Source organism: Rhinolophus sinicus, chromosome 14, assembly GCF_057876585.1.
Source record: "Rhinolophus sinicus isolate RSI-liver-muscle chromosome 14, RSI-T2T, whole genome shotgun sequence".
Classification (NCBI taxonomy): domain Eukaryota; kingdom Metazoa; phylum Chordata; class Mammalia; order Chiroptera; family Rhinolophidae; genus Rhinolophus; species Rhinolophus sinicus.
Window position 1 is genome coordinate 178,629,466 of NC_142514.1, and position 19,415 is coordinate 178,648,880.

At 40.6% G+C, this 19,415-nt stretch overlaps 1 protein-coding gene across 1 annotated transcript; it reads right to left on the minus strand.

Annotated features, from left to right (window-relative positions):
* Positions 1-233: 233 nt before the first annotated feature.
* OR10V1 (olfactory receptor family 10 subfamily V member 1) lies at positions 234-1,163 on the minus strand. Its single transcript, XM_019754055.3, has one exon. It carries the CDS (start codon positions 1,161-1,163, stop codon positions 234-236), a length of 930 nt encoding a protein of 309 aa, XP_019609614.3.
* Positions 1,164-19,415: the final 18,252 nt, after the last annotated feature.

Sequence of the window (19,415 nt, forward strand, 5' to 3'; positions counted from 1 at the left end):
ATGTTGAAGCCCCTCCTTCCATGCCCAGGGCAGCATGTTGCCCTCTGTGATACAGCTTTATTTCAGCCAGACAGTAGCATTCATTTCCTCTGGTGCTCCCAGAATAGCGCGCCATGCCTCGGTTTGCTGAAGACACTCCTGGCTCATGCATGTCATCCCATCATCATTATTAATAACACCCCATTTCACTCTCAAAAGCATCTCGATTTAAATGAGTCATAGGATGACGCTCCCTAGAACTTTCTCAGTGCCTTCCTTAGGGCATCTTTCAGTTCCTTGTTCCTCATACTATAGATTAAGGGGTTTAAAATGGGAGTGACAAAAGTATAGACCACAGACACCACCCGGCCCATCTCAGGGGAGTAGCTGGAACTGGGGGACAGGTATATAAAGCTGGTGCAGCCATACTGCAGAAGGACCACTAAAATGTGAGAGGAGCAGGTTGAGAAGGCTCGGTGGCGCCCTGGTGCCGACCGGATCCGTACAACGGCTCCCACGATGAAGACATAGGAGATGGAGATGAGTGAGAGGGGGACGCTTAGGGCGATGAAGCTGATGACATACAGGACAGTCCTGTGAACATGTGTGTCTGCACGAGCCAGGCGCATGACTGCAGGCATGTCACAGTAGAAGTGGTAGATTTCATTGTTGTTGCAAAATGGGAGATGGAAGATTAAAATAGTCAGTGGCAGTGACAGCAGGAAGCCCAGCGCCAGAGACCCTGCCATCAGCTGCACACACAAAGGCCAGCTCATGATGACAGTGTACCTCAGAGGGTAACGGATGGCTATAAATCGGTCATAAGCCATCACTGCAAGCAGGACACAATCAGCCCCACCCAAGAAGACAAAGAAAAACATTTGGGTGCCACATCCTGTGACGGAAACAGGAGTTTTGCCCATTGAAAGAAGGTTTGCCAAGGCCAGTGGGGCAATGGCGGATGTATAGAAGATTTCCAGAACTGCCAAGTTAGCCAGGAAGAAGTACATGGGCGTGTGGAGGGAGTTGTTGATCTGGACAGTGACCGCAATTGTGGCATTTCCACTGAGGCTGGTCAAGTACATCACCAGGAAGGCCACAAAAATCACCACCTGTACCTTAGGGTCAGCTGAGAATGGACGAAAGAAGAACTGTATCTTTGCAGTTTTATTTATTTCTTCCATGAGTAATGTATTGGACCTACAAAGAGGAAAGATGATATGAGTCTCTAGGCATCTCATTTAATATAATGCTTTCACAACTCCTCCACTTTCTGAGGTGCCATGCTTTCGTTTTAGAGCAGATCGTGTCGTATCATAATTTATACATTTGCCACCCCCCTTGCCTTTCCTCCTCTACCCTCAAGTACCAAAGTCTGCGAACTACTCAGTGGTAGGGATTTTTTATGTTCTTTGTTTTAATTCTAACACCTAACACAGTACCCGATACAGAAAGGTTTCCAGGAAGTATTTGCTGAATGAATTAATGAATACAGTCAATTGCAAGTTAAAGTTCAAAGTTACCAAATGGATAAAGTTGGGCATCAATTCATTATGTGAACCTTGAAATACAATTTTTTAGGAGAGTATAAATAGGTATATGTCATAATTTAAACAAAATTGTGCTTCTGGTACATTGTGATACTGCATCACAAACTTTGTAATTTAGCTCAAAACCTAGGGACTTTGTTGATTCATTCTGCTTCCTTCTCCAGTTTGTCAATACTGAGTTTGTCCTTCAAGAAGTTTCTCATATCTATTGCTTCGGTCCTTTCCCACTGCCCCAGTCAATTCTATCCATTGTTATCTCGCATGTGGATTCTTGGCTTCCTATCTGATCTCCCATTTCCCGGCTCTTCCCTCTATAACGCATCCTACTCTCCACTGTCATGTCATTCATCCGCTTAGACGTTTTCCAGGGCCTTCCTATTGCTTCAATGACAACCTCCTCTGCTGAGTCTTCCAGTCTGTCTTGGATCTGACTTTTTCAGACGAGTCACTCTATAGTCCTCGCTTATCCCTGTTATGTACCCTGTGGTCTACTCATTGGCCCCTTACCCATTATTCTCCTTCCTACTTCATATACTTCTATTCTCCTTTCAGTTAGAAATCTTGTCTTCTCTCTTCTGCCTAATCCAAATCCTGCCCAATTTTCAAATTTGAGATTATGTTCTTCTATCACGAAGTCCTCGTAGGCCACTCCAGCTTATATCTCTCTGTCCTTCCTCTGAAAATCTCTGTTGCTCACGGTGTTAGAATTTTAGTAGGAATACACTGTCTTTTACTGTGTCTGTATGTCCTGTCCCAAGTTATATTCTAGGCTTCCTGAAGACAGGGGCTCTGTCTAATGACAAATAATTACTTATTCCATGTTACGTGCTAGGTATAGTTAGAAGTTCTTCATATGTATTTGCTCACTTAATCCATAAACTGCCTTAGGAGGCATGTACCATTATCATCCTCATCTTACAGAGGAAGACATAGCCTTAAAGGGATTAAGAAATGTTTTGAAGTTACACAGGTAAGAAGGAGGAGAGGCAGGATTTGAACACAGTCTGTTTAACTACAAAGCTCTTGTGCTTCATTTTGGTTTATACTGTAGTGCCTGCCTCTATCCTTTGTATCTCTGAAGTGGCTTTTGTTATTTGATTGGTTATATTTCAGCCACATATAGACTCTAGATGGCCTCGTGGAAAAAGAGCACCTAAGATCTGAGACCAGAAGTGTTGGATTCGAGTATTTCCGTACTTGAGAGGCATAATTACAATCTCGACTATTATCAAGTAAAAGCTGCCCCTGCTAATGCAACAAAAAGAATCTCCTTTCTCTCACAAGGAGTAGGGGAAAGTGTTTGGTTAACAACTGTGATGTTTTGGGTGACAGTGGAGGGAGCGTGGTTTAATTTATCCTTCATGAGAGAGGATGGGAACAAAGAGGAGGCAGAATCCTCCGTGACCCAGGACCGGAAGTCCTGAGTGATGCTCCAAGTTTTCAAAGGAGCCTGTAGTTTTAATGTCCTGCCTCCTGCTGGCTCAGTGTAGTCCCAAGACCAAGACAGTAGCTCTGGGTTGAACCAAGGGTATAGAGGGGATACAAATGAATTACTCAACACATAAGGACACTAAAAATAAAAAATCCCAATGTTGCCTTCGGTTCATGTCCTTTTAAGTTACCGCCTCCTTGAGCTCAAGAAGTCCACCCTACGTCTTGGGCATAAATCCACCGAATCTCTTCAAAGCACTTGTGTCTCAATGCAATGCATCGCTTGCATTGGCTTCATTTCATTACATGTTCTAGAAAAGGGAATAGGAAATCAAACATGGAGAAACCCTGTGACACCCAGGGTACTGCATAAGAAGCCCAAGTACCACATTATCCATTATGCTATCCAACGATTCTCTTAATTTTTTTATGCAGACATTTCCCACTCATTGTGACCTCTTTATTGTGACAAGATAAAAAAATGTAAGTTAGGTTCTATCTTGAAGCTATATCAACTTTATAGGTTATATGAAGTGCTTTTGCTATTACAAAGAAGAAACCAACTAGAAAACATTTTAAAAGATGCTCTGAATTGAATCACATGTATTCAGATTCCAACTTTGCTACGTATTAGTTTTGTGATCTTGCTAAGTCACTTGCTTTTTCTAAGACCCCATTTGCTCAGAATAATAGCTCACTACCTTACAAGATTATTGTGAGCTACAAATGAAAGGCCACAAAAGAGCCTACTGGAATGCCGGCAAGTAATAACTGTGCGAAAGTATATTGATTCATTGAGTCCTTCATGATTTATCTGGAGACTGAAAGAGATTTAAATTGCTGAGTGGATGGAATGCCTGGCAGGCCTATCTAATACTATATTCTGGGAGAGATTTTATGTCATACCAGCTTTTACTACTAGTTGCCTATGTCATCTTATATTGCACAATCTGTCTTTAATAGGGTGAAGAATGATCAGTGTTTCATCTACTTATAAATTGGTTGTTACAGTTAAAGGATAATTTAGGTTTCTGACCTATCGGGATATCTATTAGCACAAATTTGGATTCACCTGAAGAGGCAGGTCAGAGCTTAACTTGGGAGTTTGGGTTGTGGGATGAACAGAGAAGGAAGCACATGTTGTAACCACCATCCGCATGGGGAAGAGCCCTGTTTGGAGATAAGCATTTGTGGGTTCTGGAGATACTCATAGGAGCTGCAAGAGCATATTCATATGTATTCAAAGAAAAGTTTCCAACACTGGATGTTCCCAAAACAAAAGATATATTTTCCCTTGCGAGACATTCTTGAATACCATTTTCTATATGTCTGAATATTTGTGAATTTCACATGTGAAGATGTGAATTCATAAATATTTGTAAAAATGAATATTTTTTGAATATGTGAAATTCAAGTTTTATGTATGTCTATATATCTGAAGAGATTATATGCCCAAAAAGACTATATACTTTCTGAAAGAGATTCCTATCAGTATTTTCTGGCAGAAGCATCTGGAAAGGAGAGTCAAGGGTGTGCCCATTTGCTGCTAATATGTTGAATGATACGGAATTTATTTCTGGAAGTCAGTAATTGTAGCATATAGACAGTTTCACATGGTTCACCATAACGCTTTTACAGGCATACTTTGAATATATTAGATGAAAGTTTCAGACATTCAACAAAAAGTCATTCTTCTCCTACAGCATAATAGTGGATGACATTTATTGGCTACTTGTACACTGTGTTAATCATTTTACAGGCGTCATTTCACTTAAGTGGCCCTTCAGTCCTGTGTAACAGGTACTTTTGTTGTCCACATTTTTTTCAGATGAAGAAATTCTTAAAAGTTTAAGTTGCCCAGCTAGTAAATAGCAAAGCAGCACTTAATTCCGAGGTCAGTCTGGAAACAAATCTAAGCTTCTATCATTACAATAAATTGCTCCTCACTGAGCAATGCGCTATGTTTCAGGTTGAATGATAGAAAGGTGTCCTAGAGAGACAAAGTCCCTTAATTTGAATTACCCTTTAGCAGTAAACTTTTTCACCGTAAAGTGAAGTACCACAAGCCTTTCTCAGGTCATTACAAAGTCAGTGGCTCATTACCCTAATTTGTAATCTCTCTCATTCTTTTTTGCTCCTGCTTTTCTTCCTCTCTTACCAATTACTCATTTAATCAACAGTAATTTATTTTAATAAATCCTGAGTAGGAACTATACTTTGTTTCTGTGAAAAGCTCCATACTCAGCTTCTGTTCCCTGCCAATGTCCACTACAAGGCTTGGCCTAGTTACAAGTGAGGAGTTTTCCTAATCTTCTAAAATCTAGAGTCTGGGAGGAGAGTCTTACCTTTTCCTGGGCTCATGTGGTCTGCCAGCCTTCGCAGATTTACTTGGCTCCTTTGCTAAGCACGGAGGAGGACGTCAGGGGCCTGCCTCAAGCTCCTTCTGTCCTCAGAGGGTCCTTGGGCTGGCATGCTGACCGCCTCCCGGTTCACATAGCTCGCTGATTCTGGGCACTATGTGGAAACACTTCTCAAACTCGACCTGGTTCCTATCTGACCATCTCTTGCACTGAGGTAATAGTCCATCCCTCTTCTTTCTTCTTTGTACAAGGTAACATCTGGGTTTTACTTATCACATCTCTGTAGCCTGGAACTTATCGGTGAACACCCCCTGACACTGAGATTTGAAATCATTCTCAAATAATGACATTCATAAATAATCTAGGTGAAGTGACATTCTTGGTCCCCTGGGATGACAGAGGTCTGCTTGGGAAGTATAAAACAATGAAATTAAACACAATTCCTAACAGTTAAGATTGCATCAGGATTATTCCATTGGTACATCTTCCTTAGGGATTATCTTTTAGTAACTTGCTGATGAGTTCAATGATGAGGTCAGTTGGGAGAAAGAAATATTATTATTTTCACTTGATTTACCTTGGAATCATATTTGTAAAAAGGAAATTTCCACATGAAGCATTATTCTTTGTGTGTGTGTGTGTGTGTGTGTGTGTGTGCGCGCGCACCATGTTCTGCAATATTCCCTGCTCTCTTTGCATCTAGGAAATTAGTTTCTCCTAATTTTACTCCCATATCTCTGGTATTTCTTCTTAGTCCATTTTGCTGACGTTTCCTCTTTCCCTAACTTCTACTCAAGCTGGGTCTTGGTCCTAGGTCCTCTTTTTTTTTTTTTTTTTTTTTTTTTTTGCATTTTTTTGGTAGGTGATCTTATTTAGTGGTTTGGCCTTAAATACAAACATGAGGCTAACTCACAGATGTGTTATTTCCAGCCTAACCTCATCCCTGAAGTTGTATTTCCACTGTCTAGCTCATATCTCTAGCTGGTTCACTAATAAGTATCTTACACTTAAGATCTCTAAACCAGAGCTTTTCACACACCATCTAGTTGGGTGTTATGTATTAAACCATTCAAATCCTGACAGTAGTCTTTCAATAATATTGTTGAAATTAACATATACTAATGCTTCATTAATTTCATGTAAAACATCAGAAGAGGTGGTTTTTTTTTTTAGTATCCCTTGGAGAAATGAGGGACCATTTAGACCTTCTTCTTTTTGTTTTTTAAAGGTCATTCATTCAATCATAGAACTGGGAAGGATTTTAGAGGTCTTCTAGTGGTTGTCATCTCATATTTCTATATCTCAAGATTATTAGTGGAGTTTTCGAGGTAACTTTAATATTTCAAAAGCCCTGACATATGTTATACATTTTCCTGGGATAATTTTACACATTCATTATTATTATTATTATTTGTTTATTTTTCGTTTGTTTAAAAGATAGAGTTAGGCAGGTAGTAATTTTCAAAACATGAGAATTGGGGGTAATATACATAAGAATGGTTAAAAGAGGAGATCTGAATTCAGACAGATTTGGAGTCAAGCCTTGGCTCGGCCACTGACTGGATGTGTGCCCTTGGGTAAGTTAATTAAACTTACTAAGCCTTGGTTACCGTATCTATAAAGAGGGAATGATGGTACTGTTTGTCTCTCATAGAGTAGTTGTGGAGATTGAATGAGATAGTGCATGTACAGTGTTTATCGTGCTGTTCAACCCTTTATTAGCGTTACAGTGATTACTGTGGGATTCCTGGAGAAAACACTGTAAAATCCATATGGTACAGAGAATGTTGAGAGCTACTGATTTTATTCACTTACTTTCAATACAGATATTTATTCCCAGTGTTTTATTTTCCAGATTTATTGAGCTATAATTGACAAATAAGAATTGTATACATTTAAGGTGTGCAGCATGTTTGATGTGTGTATACACTGTGAAATAATCACCACAATCAAGCTGGAAACTATATCCATCACCTCATATAGTTACTTTTTGTGTGTGTGTGGGGAGGATACTTAAGATCTACTCAGAAAATTTCAAATATACTGTAATGACGAGCGGGAAAAGAAGGTGGAGGGACACACGCTAGAATGGGGCTAATGAATTTATTTAGCAATGTCTAATCAATTTGTTCAGCAATATGCAATAGCAAAAGACAAAGGCAATTAATAGAATATGCTGATGTCAGAAAGTAAAGGTGGTTAAGACTAAACTATATACATTGATAACAACGTCATGTCAAAGGAGTACACATACATGTAAATTTAAGAGATCCCAACATATGTTTACTATTGATCCAAAATCACTTGGCTAAATACACAAATAACATCAGTAAGGCGTATCCAAAAGCAGTAATAAGCTCTGTAGGATAGTAACTATCACAGTAGATGCCAAAAGCTCACCAAACCAGCGGGGAATAGCACTGGAAAAGTCATAAATCAAAACCTTGCCAGGTCTGTAGCTCAGAGAAACTCAGGCGTCTCTGACACCACTGCTTGTTAGTTCCCAAGAATGCTGTTGTTGTTGTTAGAAATCAAGGCATCTTCTGATGCTCTAAGCTGCAAGCTGCATACAAGTTTTCTAGAAGACTAACAACACTGGAGAGGCTGGGAACCAGCTGGCCCTCAACAGGTTAGCAGCTGGAAGTCAGGACGTCCCCTGGTGTTGTAAGTTGCATGTTGCCGGAAGTCTTCAAAATGTTAGAATGATGAGAAATCACCAATGACGAATGACCAAATGACACAATAATAATAATTACACTGTCAACTGAGGTCTTTCTTATCTATATATTTTTTCCAAAAATGTACCTTAGAGCCAGTCTCTTTGTTCCTGCCTCCCCCTCTAGGAATGGCCAGTTCTGGGAGGGTCCGGCAGTTACTGATATGAATGCTGCCCATCTGGCCGAAGGGCCAATTCATACGGATAAGCAATATCTACTGTTGTTGCTCGGGACCATCAGCCCAAGGTCTTCCAAAGCCTGGCAACGTGCCTGTCACATCGTCCTGATACAACTTAGCTTCTTCTTTACTTCATCTGTTGATGTGGGCGAAACAGACACAACAAAGAGGGAATTCTCTCAGCCCCTGATCAAGAATTTCTTTAACCCTAAGTTAACCATCACCTCACAGCACAAACAGAACAGCAAACATCATCTCGTATCTCCCCTACTCAAGAGAATGAGATGAAACAGAAAACCTCATTTCATGTCTCCCCTGCTCAGGAGAATGAGACCAAAGGGGGAATTTACTCAAACCCTGATCATAGTACAGAAATCACCTCACATGTAGGAACAGAGAAAAGCTAACAAAAACTCACATCAACCAATGGAGGCCAGTTTTCTTCAACATCTTCCCTACATATACAATACATTATTATTAACTGTACTCATCTGTTGTACCTTACATCTCTGGAGCTTATTTGTCGTATAACTGAAAGCTTGTACATTTTGGCCAACAATTCCCCAGTTCCCTCCCTCCCTGACCCTTGGTAACCACCCTTCTTCTCTGTCAAGTGTAACCTTTTTAGATTCCACACATAACTGATATCCTACAGTATTTGTTTTTCTTTTTTTTTTTAATTAAAGTTTATTGGGGTGACAATTGTTAGTAAAGTTACATAGATTTCAGGTGTATAATTCTGTATTACATCATCTATAAATCCCATTGTGTGTTCACCACCCAGAGTCAGTTCTCCTTCCATCACCATATATTTGATCCCCTTTACCCTCATCTCCCACCCTCCTCTCCCCTTACCCTCTGATCAGTGTTTGTTTTTCTGTGCCTAGCTTATTTCATTGAGCATAATCCCTCCAGGTCCATCCTTTCACAAATGTCAGCCATATGTGTGTGTGCGTGTGTGTGTGTGTGTGTGTGTGTGCATGTGTGTGTGTATACATATATATAAATATACACACTCACATATATACATATATATACATATATGTATGTATATAACATTTTTAAAATCCATTCATCTGTTTTTTTCTTTTTTTTTGTTTTTTTTTAATTAATTTATTTTTTTTAATTAGTTTCAGGTGCACAAGACAAAGCAAAACTTAGACGTTTATAATTTCATTCATCTGTTGATAGACACTTAGTTTGATCCCATATCTAGGCTATTGTGCATAATGCTGCAATGACATGCAGTGCAGATAGCTCTTTGAAATACTGATTTCATTTCCTTTGGACATATACCCAGAAATGGGATTGCTGAATCATATGGTATTTCTATTTTTAATGTTTTGAGGACCCTACATGTTGTTTTCCATAATGGCTATATTGATTTAAATTCCCACCAACTGTGCATAAAGGTTCTCTTTTCTCCACATCCTTGCCAATATTTGTTACCTTTTGACGATTTGATAACAGCCATCCTAACAGGTGTAAAGTGATAGCTCACTGGGTTTTGATTTGCATTTTCTTGATGATTAGTGACGTTAAACATCTTTTCATATAGTTTTTGGCCGTTTGTATGTCTTCTTTGGAGAAATGTCTATTCAGGTTTCTTTGCCCATTTTTATGTTATTCCCTTATCAGATACATGGTATGCAAATATTTTCTCCCATGCTGTAGGTTGTCTTTTCATTTTCTTGATTGTTTCCTTTGCTATGCAGAAACTTTTTAGTGATGTAGTCCCACTTGTTTATTTTTGCTTTGTTGCCTGTTCTTTTGGGGTCATCTCTGAAAACTATTGCCAAGATAAGTATCATACATGTATGGGTTTATTTCTAGGCTTTCTCTTCTGTTCCATTGGTCTACGTGTCTGTTTCTATGCTAATACCATGCTGTTTAAATTACTACAGGTTTGCAATTTAATTTGAAATCAGGAAGATTGCTTTCGCTCTTTAGGATCTTTTGTGGCCATATGAATTCTAGGATTTTTTTTAGTTCTGTGAAAAATGCCATTGGAATCTGTATAAGAATTACAAGAATCTTCAGATAATTTTGAGTAGTATGGACATTTTGACAATATTAATTCTTCCAATCCATGAACATGGGGTATCTTTCTATTTACTTGTGTCTTCTTCGATTTCTTTCATCAATGATTTATAATTCTCAGTGTACTGATGTTTCACCTTTTTATTTTACTTTACTCCTAAGTATTTTATTCTTTTTGCTGCTGTTATAAATGGTATTGTGTCTTAATTTCCTTTTCAAATAGTTGTTGTTAGTGTAAGTTAGCAATGCTGCTGATTTTGTATGTTGCTTTTGTATTCTGCCACTTAGCTAAATTTGTCTAAATTTGTTTATAGGTTCTAACAGTGTTTTTGTCTTTAGGATTTTCCATGTATAAGATCATGTCATCTGGAAATAATTTTACTTTTTCCTTTCTGATTTGGATGCTTTTTATTTCCTTTTCGTGATTAATTGCTCTGGCTAGGACTTTCAGTATTATGTTGAATAAAAGTAGCAAATTGAAAAACTACTTGATATATTTCAACAGAGGTTCTTTATAAAAGCTGTGAATAAAATAGGAAGAGAAATAAACTGTTTAAATATGTAATAGGTAACTTGTAGTCATTCTTTAAGTGTTTATTGAGTATTTACTGTGCCAGGAAAGACAGTACAATGGTGAATAAGTCAGAAAAGTTTTCTGCTCTCATGATAACATTCTTGAATATTTTTTCTGAAGCAGGCACCCTTCCGTGTACTTCACATGTGTCACTTAATATTCACAATTACATTATGAAGGAGGAACTACTATTAACCTCATTTTTCAGATTAGGAGACTGAGGACGAAGATGTTGAGTGACTTACCCAAGGTCATACAACTAGCAAGCAATGGCACCAAAATCCAAACCTATGCTGTCCCAAGCTAAAGCAGGAATCAGCAAACTACAGCAGACGGGCCAAATCTGCAGGCTGCTTGTTTTTGTAAATAATTTTTATTGGAACGTGGCCACACTTGTTCATTTCCCTACTGTTTACGACTGTTTTCACGTTACAACAGCAGAGCTGAGCAGCCGTGACAGAGACTGCATGGCCCACAAAAGCCTAAAATATAAATTCTCTGGGACTTTACAGAAAAAATGTGCTGACCCCTGCGATAGAGTGTGGCCCTCTATCACGCACGGACTCTTCATATAAAAAGACTGCATTGAAATCTCACCGGAGGCACCATTTTACATGTGAAATAACCAAACCATGTGCATAAAATACCAGGTGCTAGACAGGGCTTCCACCACCGTGGTTAGTTAGCACTTTTTGGAGATTCTAATGAATGCAGTGAGAAAAGAAAGTGACACAAGTGGTCTCAGATGATATGATTTTATACCTCAAAAATGTAAGGAATTTTAATTTAAAACTAATGTATTTATTACGAAAATTGGGAAGGGCCGGGGTGGGGCCTGAGGTTCTGCATTTGTACCCCAGCTGATGCTGCTTCTGCTGGTCCCCATAGCGTACTTTGACTAGCAGGTATATTCATTGTAAATGCAGTGTTCTTGGGGTCGTTTGATAATCCTAGTAATGAAGAGGCATGAGAATGATCAGGAGTGACTGCTTAAAAAAAAAAAAAAGGGGGAATGAAGATCAAGGAAAGAAGGGAAACAGGAAAATAGGAAACCTTACTGGGAATTTCTTGCATGCTTAGCATTGGGATTGGCTCTTTCAGACAGGGGAATCGCATTTAATTTTTACCACAACTCTGAATGGGTGTTACACTCTTCCCACATTTAAAATGAGAATACCTAAGCCCAGTACTTCTCCAAGGTCACACGGCTAGTAGATTAGGTAGAGAGGAAGGCCAGATAACATGAACCGAACTCCAAGGGAAGCAATGAGGATAAGTACTCAGTAATTGCACACGGTGTTTTTAGCACAGCTGGATCTGTTCCAAGCTCAAGGCCACAGGAGAGTCACTTTGCTCATGATTTCTCTCCTTGTACCAGGTCTACTGGAAGAGGAAGACCACATGAGAGTGATACAGTTCCATCCTTTCTCAATAGACCCAGCAGTCGCTTCCCTCGTATTTATGGTCTTCTTGCTGTTGTACCTAAGAAGCCACATTGGAAACGTCACCACTGGGCTCACAGTCTGGCAAGATCACTCTTTTCATACATATACCAGTGTACTTTGTCCTTTTTTCAGTGGACGTGCTGGAGATTGGCTACTCCACCAGCGTGGCTCTCCTGGCTGGCTGGCAGCCTTTGCACGGGGATGCCGCTTGCCTCTCTCCCTGGCTGTGGGAGGGTCTGGCTACTCTTTCTCGCTGTCATGGCCTGGGTTCATGCATGGCAGCCGCTCTGCTGTGTTGCATCCTGAAGCTTTGGGCAGTATAACAAAATCACTGAGCACAACCCACCTGAAAGCCTGTCCACAGCCCATTTGTACATAGCATGTGGGCCGGAAGCTTGCAACTTCTGCACTAGAGCAATAGAATGGTTCTGTTTGGTCTTCTCTGAGTGGACACTTGACCACTTATCCCTTCTGAAGTCTATTACAACTCAGTGTACACTAGTCCTCCCATATCTGCAGTTTTGCTACTGCAGTTTCAGTTCCCTGTGTTTGACCACGGTCCAAAAATGTTAAATAGAAGATTCATACGTTTTAAACAATTCATACGTTTTAAATTGTGCAATGCTTTGAGTAGCATGGTGAAATCTCATGCTGTCCTGCTCTGTCCTGCTTAGGACATGAATCATCTCTTTGTCCAGTGTCTCCACCCTGTAGACACTCCCCACCCGATAGGCACTTAATAGCCCTCGCAGTTATACATCGACTCTCAAGGTATCGCAGTGCTTGTGTTCAGGTCACCCTAATTTTACTTAATGATGGCCCCAAAGCACAAGAGTCATGCTGCTGGCAATTCAGATATGCCAGAGAGAGGCTGTAATGAGCTTTCTTTAAGTGAAGAGGTGACGACAGTACAATAATATATTTTGAGAGAAAGACCATATTCACATAACACTTATTACAGCATATTGATAATTGTTCTATTTTATTGTTAATTATTGTTACTCTTACTGAGCCTAACTTATAAACTTTTTCACAGGTATGTATGTATGGGAAATACATAGTGTTTGGTACTATCCACGGTTTCAGGCATCCCCTGGGGGTCTTGGAATATATACCCCCGCAGATAAGGAGGGAATACTGTTCATATAATTAGACTTTCAAATGGCTGGTGATTGTTTCATCAGGAATTGCTTTGCATTTTTCTTTTAAGATGCTTTGACAAACTCCTGCCAAGTTTCTTTCTCTCTCTCTGTTTCTCTGTCTATCTTCATAGACACACACACACACACACACACACACACACACACACACCCCTATAGGCCTTTATTCCAACAATGTTTTCAGAGCTACTGGCTCTCCAATGAGCATTTAAACATTTTTCATATTTACTTAAAAGTGAGAGATAAAAATACAACTGGCACAATCATGTTGTTATATAACAAAAAGTGAGTTGAATTTAAGTCTAGAAACACATAAAGTAAATAATACCATGTTTCCCCGAAAATAAGACCAGGTCTTCTATTAAGTGTTTCTCCAAAACACATATTAGGGCTTATGTTCAGGGGATGTCATGCTGAAAAATCATGCTAGGGCTTATTTTCCAGTTAGGTCTTATTTTGGGGGACACACGGTACCAGTAACTCACATAAAACATAAATCATGAAGGTTGTTCATTAACGACTGAAGTTTGGGATTTTGTTGTTGTTGTTACATTTTTATGATAGCCTTGACCAGGATCACTCTCAAGCGCTGTTATAGAACACTTCATTCCTAGGGAGTGCGGTAGGGTCTTCAGCACATTTGGTGAAAAATGAAAGGCAGGCCCGCTGCTGTAGCATTCTGCAGTCAGTGACTGCGGGGCGTTTGTCAGGTGCAGAGCACCAAACTAGACAATGCAGTGCGATACTTAGATGAGTCAGTTGCCACCACGGTGGTCCTATCCTAGTAGGGATAGAAGAGCAAGTAGTGTAATAAACACAATACAGAGTGATAAGTGCTATAATTAAGATGGGCACAAGACCAGCACAGAGCGTGGAGCAGGGAATGACTTTTCCTTTTTGGAGGAGAGTTGAGGAAGGTGTGTATATCAGAATATGGCTTCATTTAGCAGGTGACATATGGCTGAGTTTTGAAGGATTCTTAGAATTTGTCTAGGTGCACAAAATTACCCTCTACTTGGATAAGCTAAAACTGTGTGTCTTGCTCAGCTCCCTCAAACTTGGAGAATAAAAATTTAAGCAATAATTAAATACATAGCTAAGTTGACTAGCAATTAAACCAGTTTAGAATATCACGTCCGCAAACGATTCCTGTTTGTGTGCAAACATTGACCTACAGGGATGGTCCAGTTACAGCTAAGTTAGCCTCTTGGGGTTCTATAGAAATGAGATGAGAAGGCGTGAGAGTTGAGAGGGAACCCAGAATTTTGTCTGTGCAAGTGCCAAAGTCCCATGTTCTTCCCTTGAGAAGAGGCAGCAGGGTAGGATTAATGGTATCTAGATGTGTGCTTCCCTCAGGGCTGGGCATTTCTCAGATATTCAGTCTCTATGGTTCCCAAGATATTAAGAAGAGGATTCCACCTTGGGCTTCACTCAGCCTCAGGGAGGTGGTTGCCAGCCACTTTAGGCAGAAGGTAAGGAGGGTAAAGGGAAGACCAGGCTGACTGAGTTGTGTGGTCCAGACCGTGCAGAATGGATCACTGACCCCTACTGACCTTGGGAATTTCCTGATCTTGTGAAGGGTTTCCTGGTGTGGAGTTACAGATGAATTGAAACAATACTTCCTGAAGCTAATGAAGTGACACTATTTATGCTGAACATACTAACAGCAAACAAGTCTTCAAAACAGACACTCCACTGCTGAGGATGAGAGAAGGATGTTTGTCTCTCCCCAAGAATGTGCCCAGTTTCCTGGGTTGCCTAGGAGTGGTGAGAAAGAGTTGTCCCCTTTCCCTGTAGGAGAAGTACATACTTTGTTGGGACACCCAGAAAATGTAGAGTAATCTGCTCAGTTTCCAGGTCATACACCCAATGTCTAGTTGATAGTTGGTGCTCAACAAACACTTGTTAAATGAGTGAATGAGTGAAAGACCTAGAAATTACACCCTGTGAGGGGAGAAAGAAGAATGCGCCAAGGTCATTTTGGACAAGGAAGGGTCTCCACGGGAATGTTCACCTTACCTCTGAAGGCGGTGCTGGTGCCACAAGAGAGACTCAACAACGGGAAGGCAGCATTACTGAGGGTTTATATTTCCTGGGTAAGAAGAGACCTGGAGTTTTCCCATCCAACCTCCAAGTAGCAAGGGATTGCGCAGCAGCAAAGGCAGAATAATGCAGAAATGGAACAGAGCATTTAATTTTAATTACAACCAAGCTCACAGTATTGTCATTTTTATCTCACTGGGAAGACTCCAGAGGAGGAGCAAACGTGGGAGTGCAGAGTGGAGCGATTTCCAATTCCCTCGTCAATTATTTGGATAAAGACACAAAAGGCAAGCGCAATTTTTTATTTGTATAATATATTTATTATGCTTTGAATGCTCCTAAGTAAAGTGCCTTACAATAAAACCCTAGCTACAATGAGATCAAAATCAGCTTGCACAAAATAGAAGGCAAAAGATAAATAGCAACGGAGATATTGGGGCTGAGGAATGCTAAGCAATGGAATATAAAACATAGTTTTGGGCTTCCTAGCAGCTAAGGCAAAAAGGGAAACATGAATTACTTAGCTCTCATGGTCAAGTAGGATGACATATGTGTGTATTCCTTAAGAGAGAAATGTGTGTGTCTGGGTGAGGGTGTGGGGAATGCCTTAAGGGCTCAGATGAATCTTTATTTAAGGAATGTTAAACATCTCTTATATAAACAATGTGATTTTTTTTTATTGCAATGGAATTCATTGTGGTTTTTAAGTGTTCCAGAGACATTCTGCACAGAGAGCCTTTTGTTTTTAGTCTTACTTGAAAATGGATGGATGTTTTAAAGAAACATGTGAATGATGTTGAGTGTAGTGTGCTTGAAAGACGTGGCTTCCAGGAGCTCTGGTCTAATGCACAATTATCGCTTTGGGAAACATGTTCATTAAATTGGTAGATGACAATAGGGAGAAATTTGTTGGAGTAAAGAACTGGAATTCACTATAACATTTCACTGGGCTGGCGTGATGAGCTAAACCGAAAAGGTTGACTTTAAGAGATGAAGGTAAAGAAAAAAGAGAGAAGCAAAGAAAAGGAGGAAGGGAAGAAAGAAAGGAAGGAAGGAAAGAAGGGTACATACACAGCAAAAATCTCAGCCCAAGTCAAGAGTGTGATATGTCTGGAAGTAAACAAACACAGATTTAGCACAGTCTTGGGCTGCATCATTGGTAAGTGCACAGATTTTGTGGCCATCTCTCGGTGTTCACTCCGGCGCCAACAACCACTGGTTCTATAACTAGGGCCTGCTACGTGACTTCAGGTTCCTCGCCTCTCAAATGGGAACTTTAAGAATCAAAAACATAATCTTTACAGAAAAATTGAAAACTGAAAAAAAAAAAAAAAAGTATGAAGAAACCAATGATCTCCCGCTTCTCTCAGAAAACACTTGTGCGAGTTTGTTGTTTCCTTTTAGACTGTTAACATAGTTGGTGTCACACTAGGCACGCAACGGTGCCCTTCCTCGTCTTCATTTCACATGATGTTGTAAGCACTTCCTCACTTTATCAAACCTTTTAACTCTAACAGGTTTAGTGGCCATACAAGACTTCATCATGTGAATACACCTTAAGTGACTGGAATGTTATCTTTTGTTAAGTATTTGTTTTGTTTCCTTATAAAAATGATTATGAAAGCACGCCGCACTTATCTTGATGCATTTGGCTCCATATTCCAGACCATTTCCTTCCGACAGATCCTTCTGTGTGAGAGTACTGATTCGGTGCCTATAACATTGAAAAGCTCTTCTTCAAAACTGCTTATTATCTCTCCGGAAAGCACATGCCCCTGTCATGTCAGAGTACTAAAATGAAGAGTATTATTTCTACTTAAAGGCACTGGCTATGGGTCACTGGTGCTGATACAGCCTCAGTAACTCTCCAGTGTTCACGTCGATACAAAGCTACGTGGTGCTGGTGCTGGCACTGGGCTGGGCATTAGAGTGGAGTGGAACCAGCCCGTGCCCTCATGGAGCTTAGAGTCTGTGGAGGGGACAGTAATAAACAAGTGAACACAGGAGCAAACATATTAAAGGAGCAGTGAGGCTCCTGGTTATAGATAATAGTCCTCTTTCTTGTGGCTGACTTGTACCTTAGTATTCCATTCACGGAGCTCAAATATTCAGAGCAGAGGGCACATTGCGTAGCTTCTCATGCCGCACTGCATGAAGCGAGAGGCAGCTGGCTGTGTGCTCCTCCTGCTGCTGCTCTCAGACAAGAATTAAAATTCTCAAGGAACAGCACTTCTAGAAACTTCCAGATGAGAATCTTCCTACCATGATGCTAACCACCTTCCAACTCTCCTACCCTATATAAGGCTGTGACAAACAAATGACAAGGCAGAGGCAGAAGCATTTAGGAAAGGAAAGAAAAATTTTTCTTGAAGAGCTCGCAGGGAGCCAGACTGGCTTCCCTTCCTTTCAAAGGACTGGCTTGCCAGAAGCAAGAACAAAACAAATATTCAAAGGGAAAAGCTGCGATTAGCAAGAATACGAAGGTTGCATTATTCTGTTTATGGTGAAAAACAACAGCATCCTTACATGATTATCATATTCACAAAGGTCATCACGTATCTTCAGACATCACAGAAAAATAAGCAAAAATACATTCTTCTGGGGGTCCAAAACCAGCCAGGGTGATCCTGTTAGTTTTGGTTTAACTCAGGGTGCAAATTGTTTTGTCCCCCCTTACTGTGGTATGTGAAGTGCTTAATGATTGGAAGCAAGGCCAAGTGTCCGTTTTTGTTTCTGTAGTAGATGCGGTCTGGTGGGCGTCTCTGTGTGTCGTTGGCATATGTTGTTTTGGATTCTATACAAACCTGCCCGAAATTCTTTCCTACCAATCACAGGCAGTGGAAAGAAAACGGCAGAGAGATTCTAAAATAAATTAAAATGTAAGATTCTTTTCTTTTATGCACTCAACAATTGTCTATTAAAACCCCATCTATGCTAGTCCTTGTGGACAGGACTTTTGGTGTTTAATGTCGGGACCATTTATGGAGGTGAGGGCAGGATTAAGGGTTCCTAGGAGGAATGCTGAGGAATGCAAGGGCTAATAATGCTGGGAAGCTGTTTCCACTGTTGGGCCTGAAATGACAAAGTGACAGGACAGTGCGATTGGATCCCAGCAAAATCTGGAGCCGTGGAAGATGGCCACCCAACCAAAGCTGTGGTCATAGAATATGATGGTAGAGGGAGAAGGGGGTGGCAGTAGTAGTAGTAGTAGTTCCAGTAGCACTAGTACTACTACTAGTAGTGTGCGTGTAAAATACCCTCTCTCTCTATGCTACTGTTCATTCTCCTCCAAGTACCTCTCATTGGCCAAACCCAAGCAGAAGCCATGGGGTGAGGTAGTCCTTAGTGACCAGCCAACCCTGGGGCAGAGCAGGGTGGAGAGTGAATCTCGGGGGCAGACCTCGAAGGACCAACAAAACCTCCCTTTTCCAAATCACTAAGAGGAGGAGCAGTTTCTGAAAGTGACAGAAATGGAGAGTCCAGAGAGCTAGGAGGAGGGTCTGGGTAGAACAGTATCACAGAGGCCCGGGGTGTGGACTTCCAAGGAAAGGGGAGTATCCAACCGCCTCAAATGCTACAGACATTCAAGTCAAAAGTCTCTACTGGATTCAGCAAATGGAAGTCATTGGTGACCTTCAGTAGAGTGGTCTCAGGGAGTAAGATGGAAACCAGACTGCCTGTGCTAAAGAAGGAACAGGAAATGGTTGGGATGGAAGGAGACAGGGCAGCACTGGAAGAGAATGTAAGATTGAGGGAATCTGTATTTTCACCATGGCAGATAAAGTTGATGTAGAGCGGGGAGCAGAGGCAGATATTGGATGAGAGAGAGAATAACTTGTGGAGAAAGATCCCAGAGGAAGCAGGAGGGACGGAGAACATAAGCTTTGCAGAGGAGAAGGGACACTCTACATAGTCATATTGAGAATGTATTATGGGTA

Coding starts and splice junctions, on each gene's coding strand:
- OR10V1 (XM_019754055.3), bottom strand. CDS start 1,163: ATGGAAGAAATAAATAAAACTGCAAAGATACAGTTCTTCTTTCGTCCA.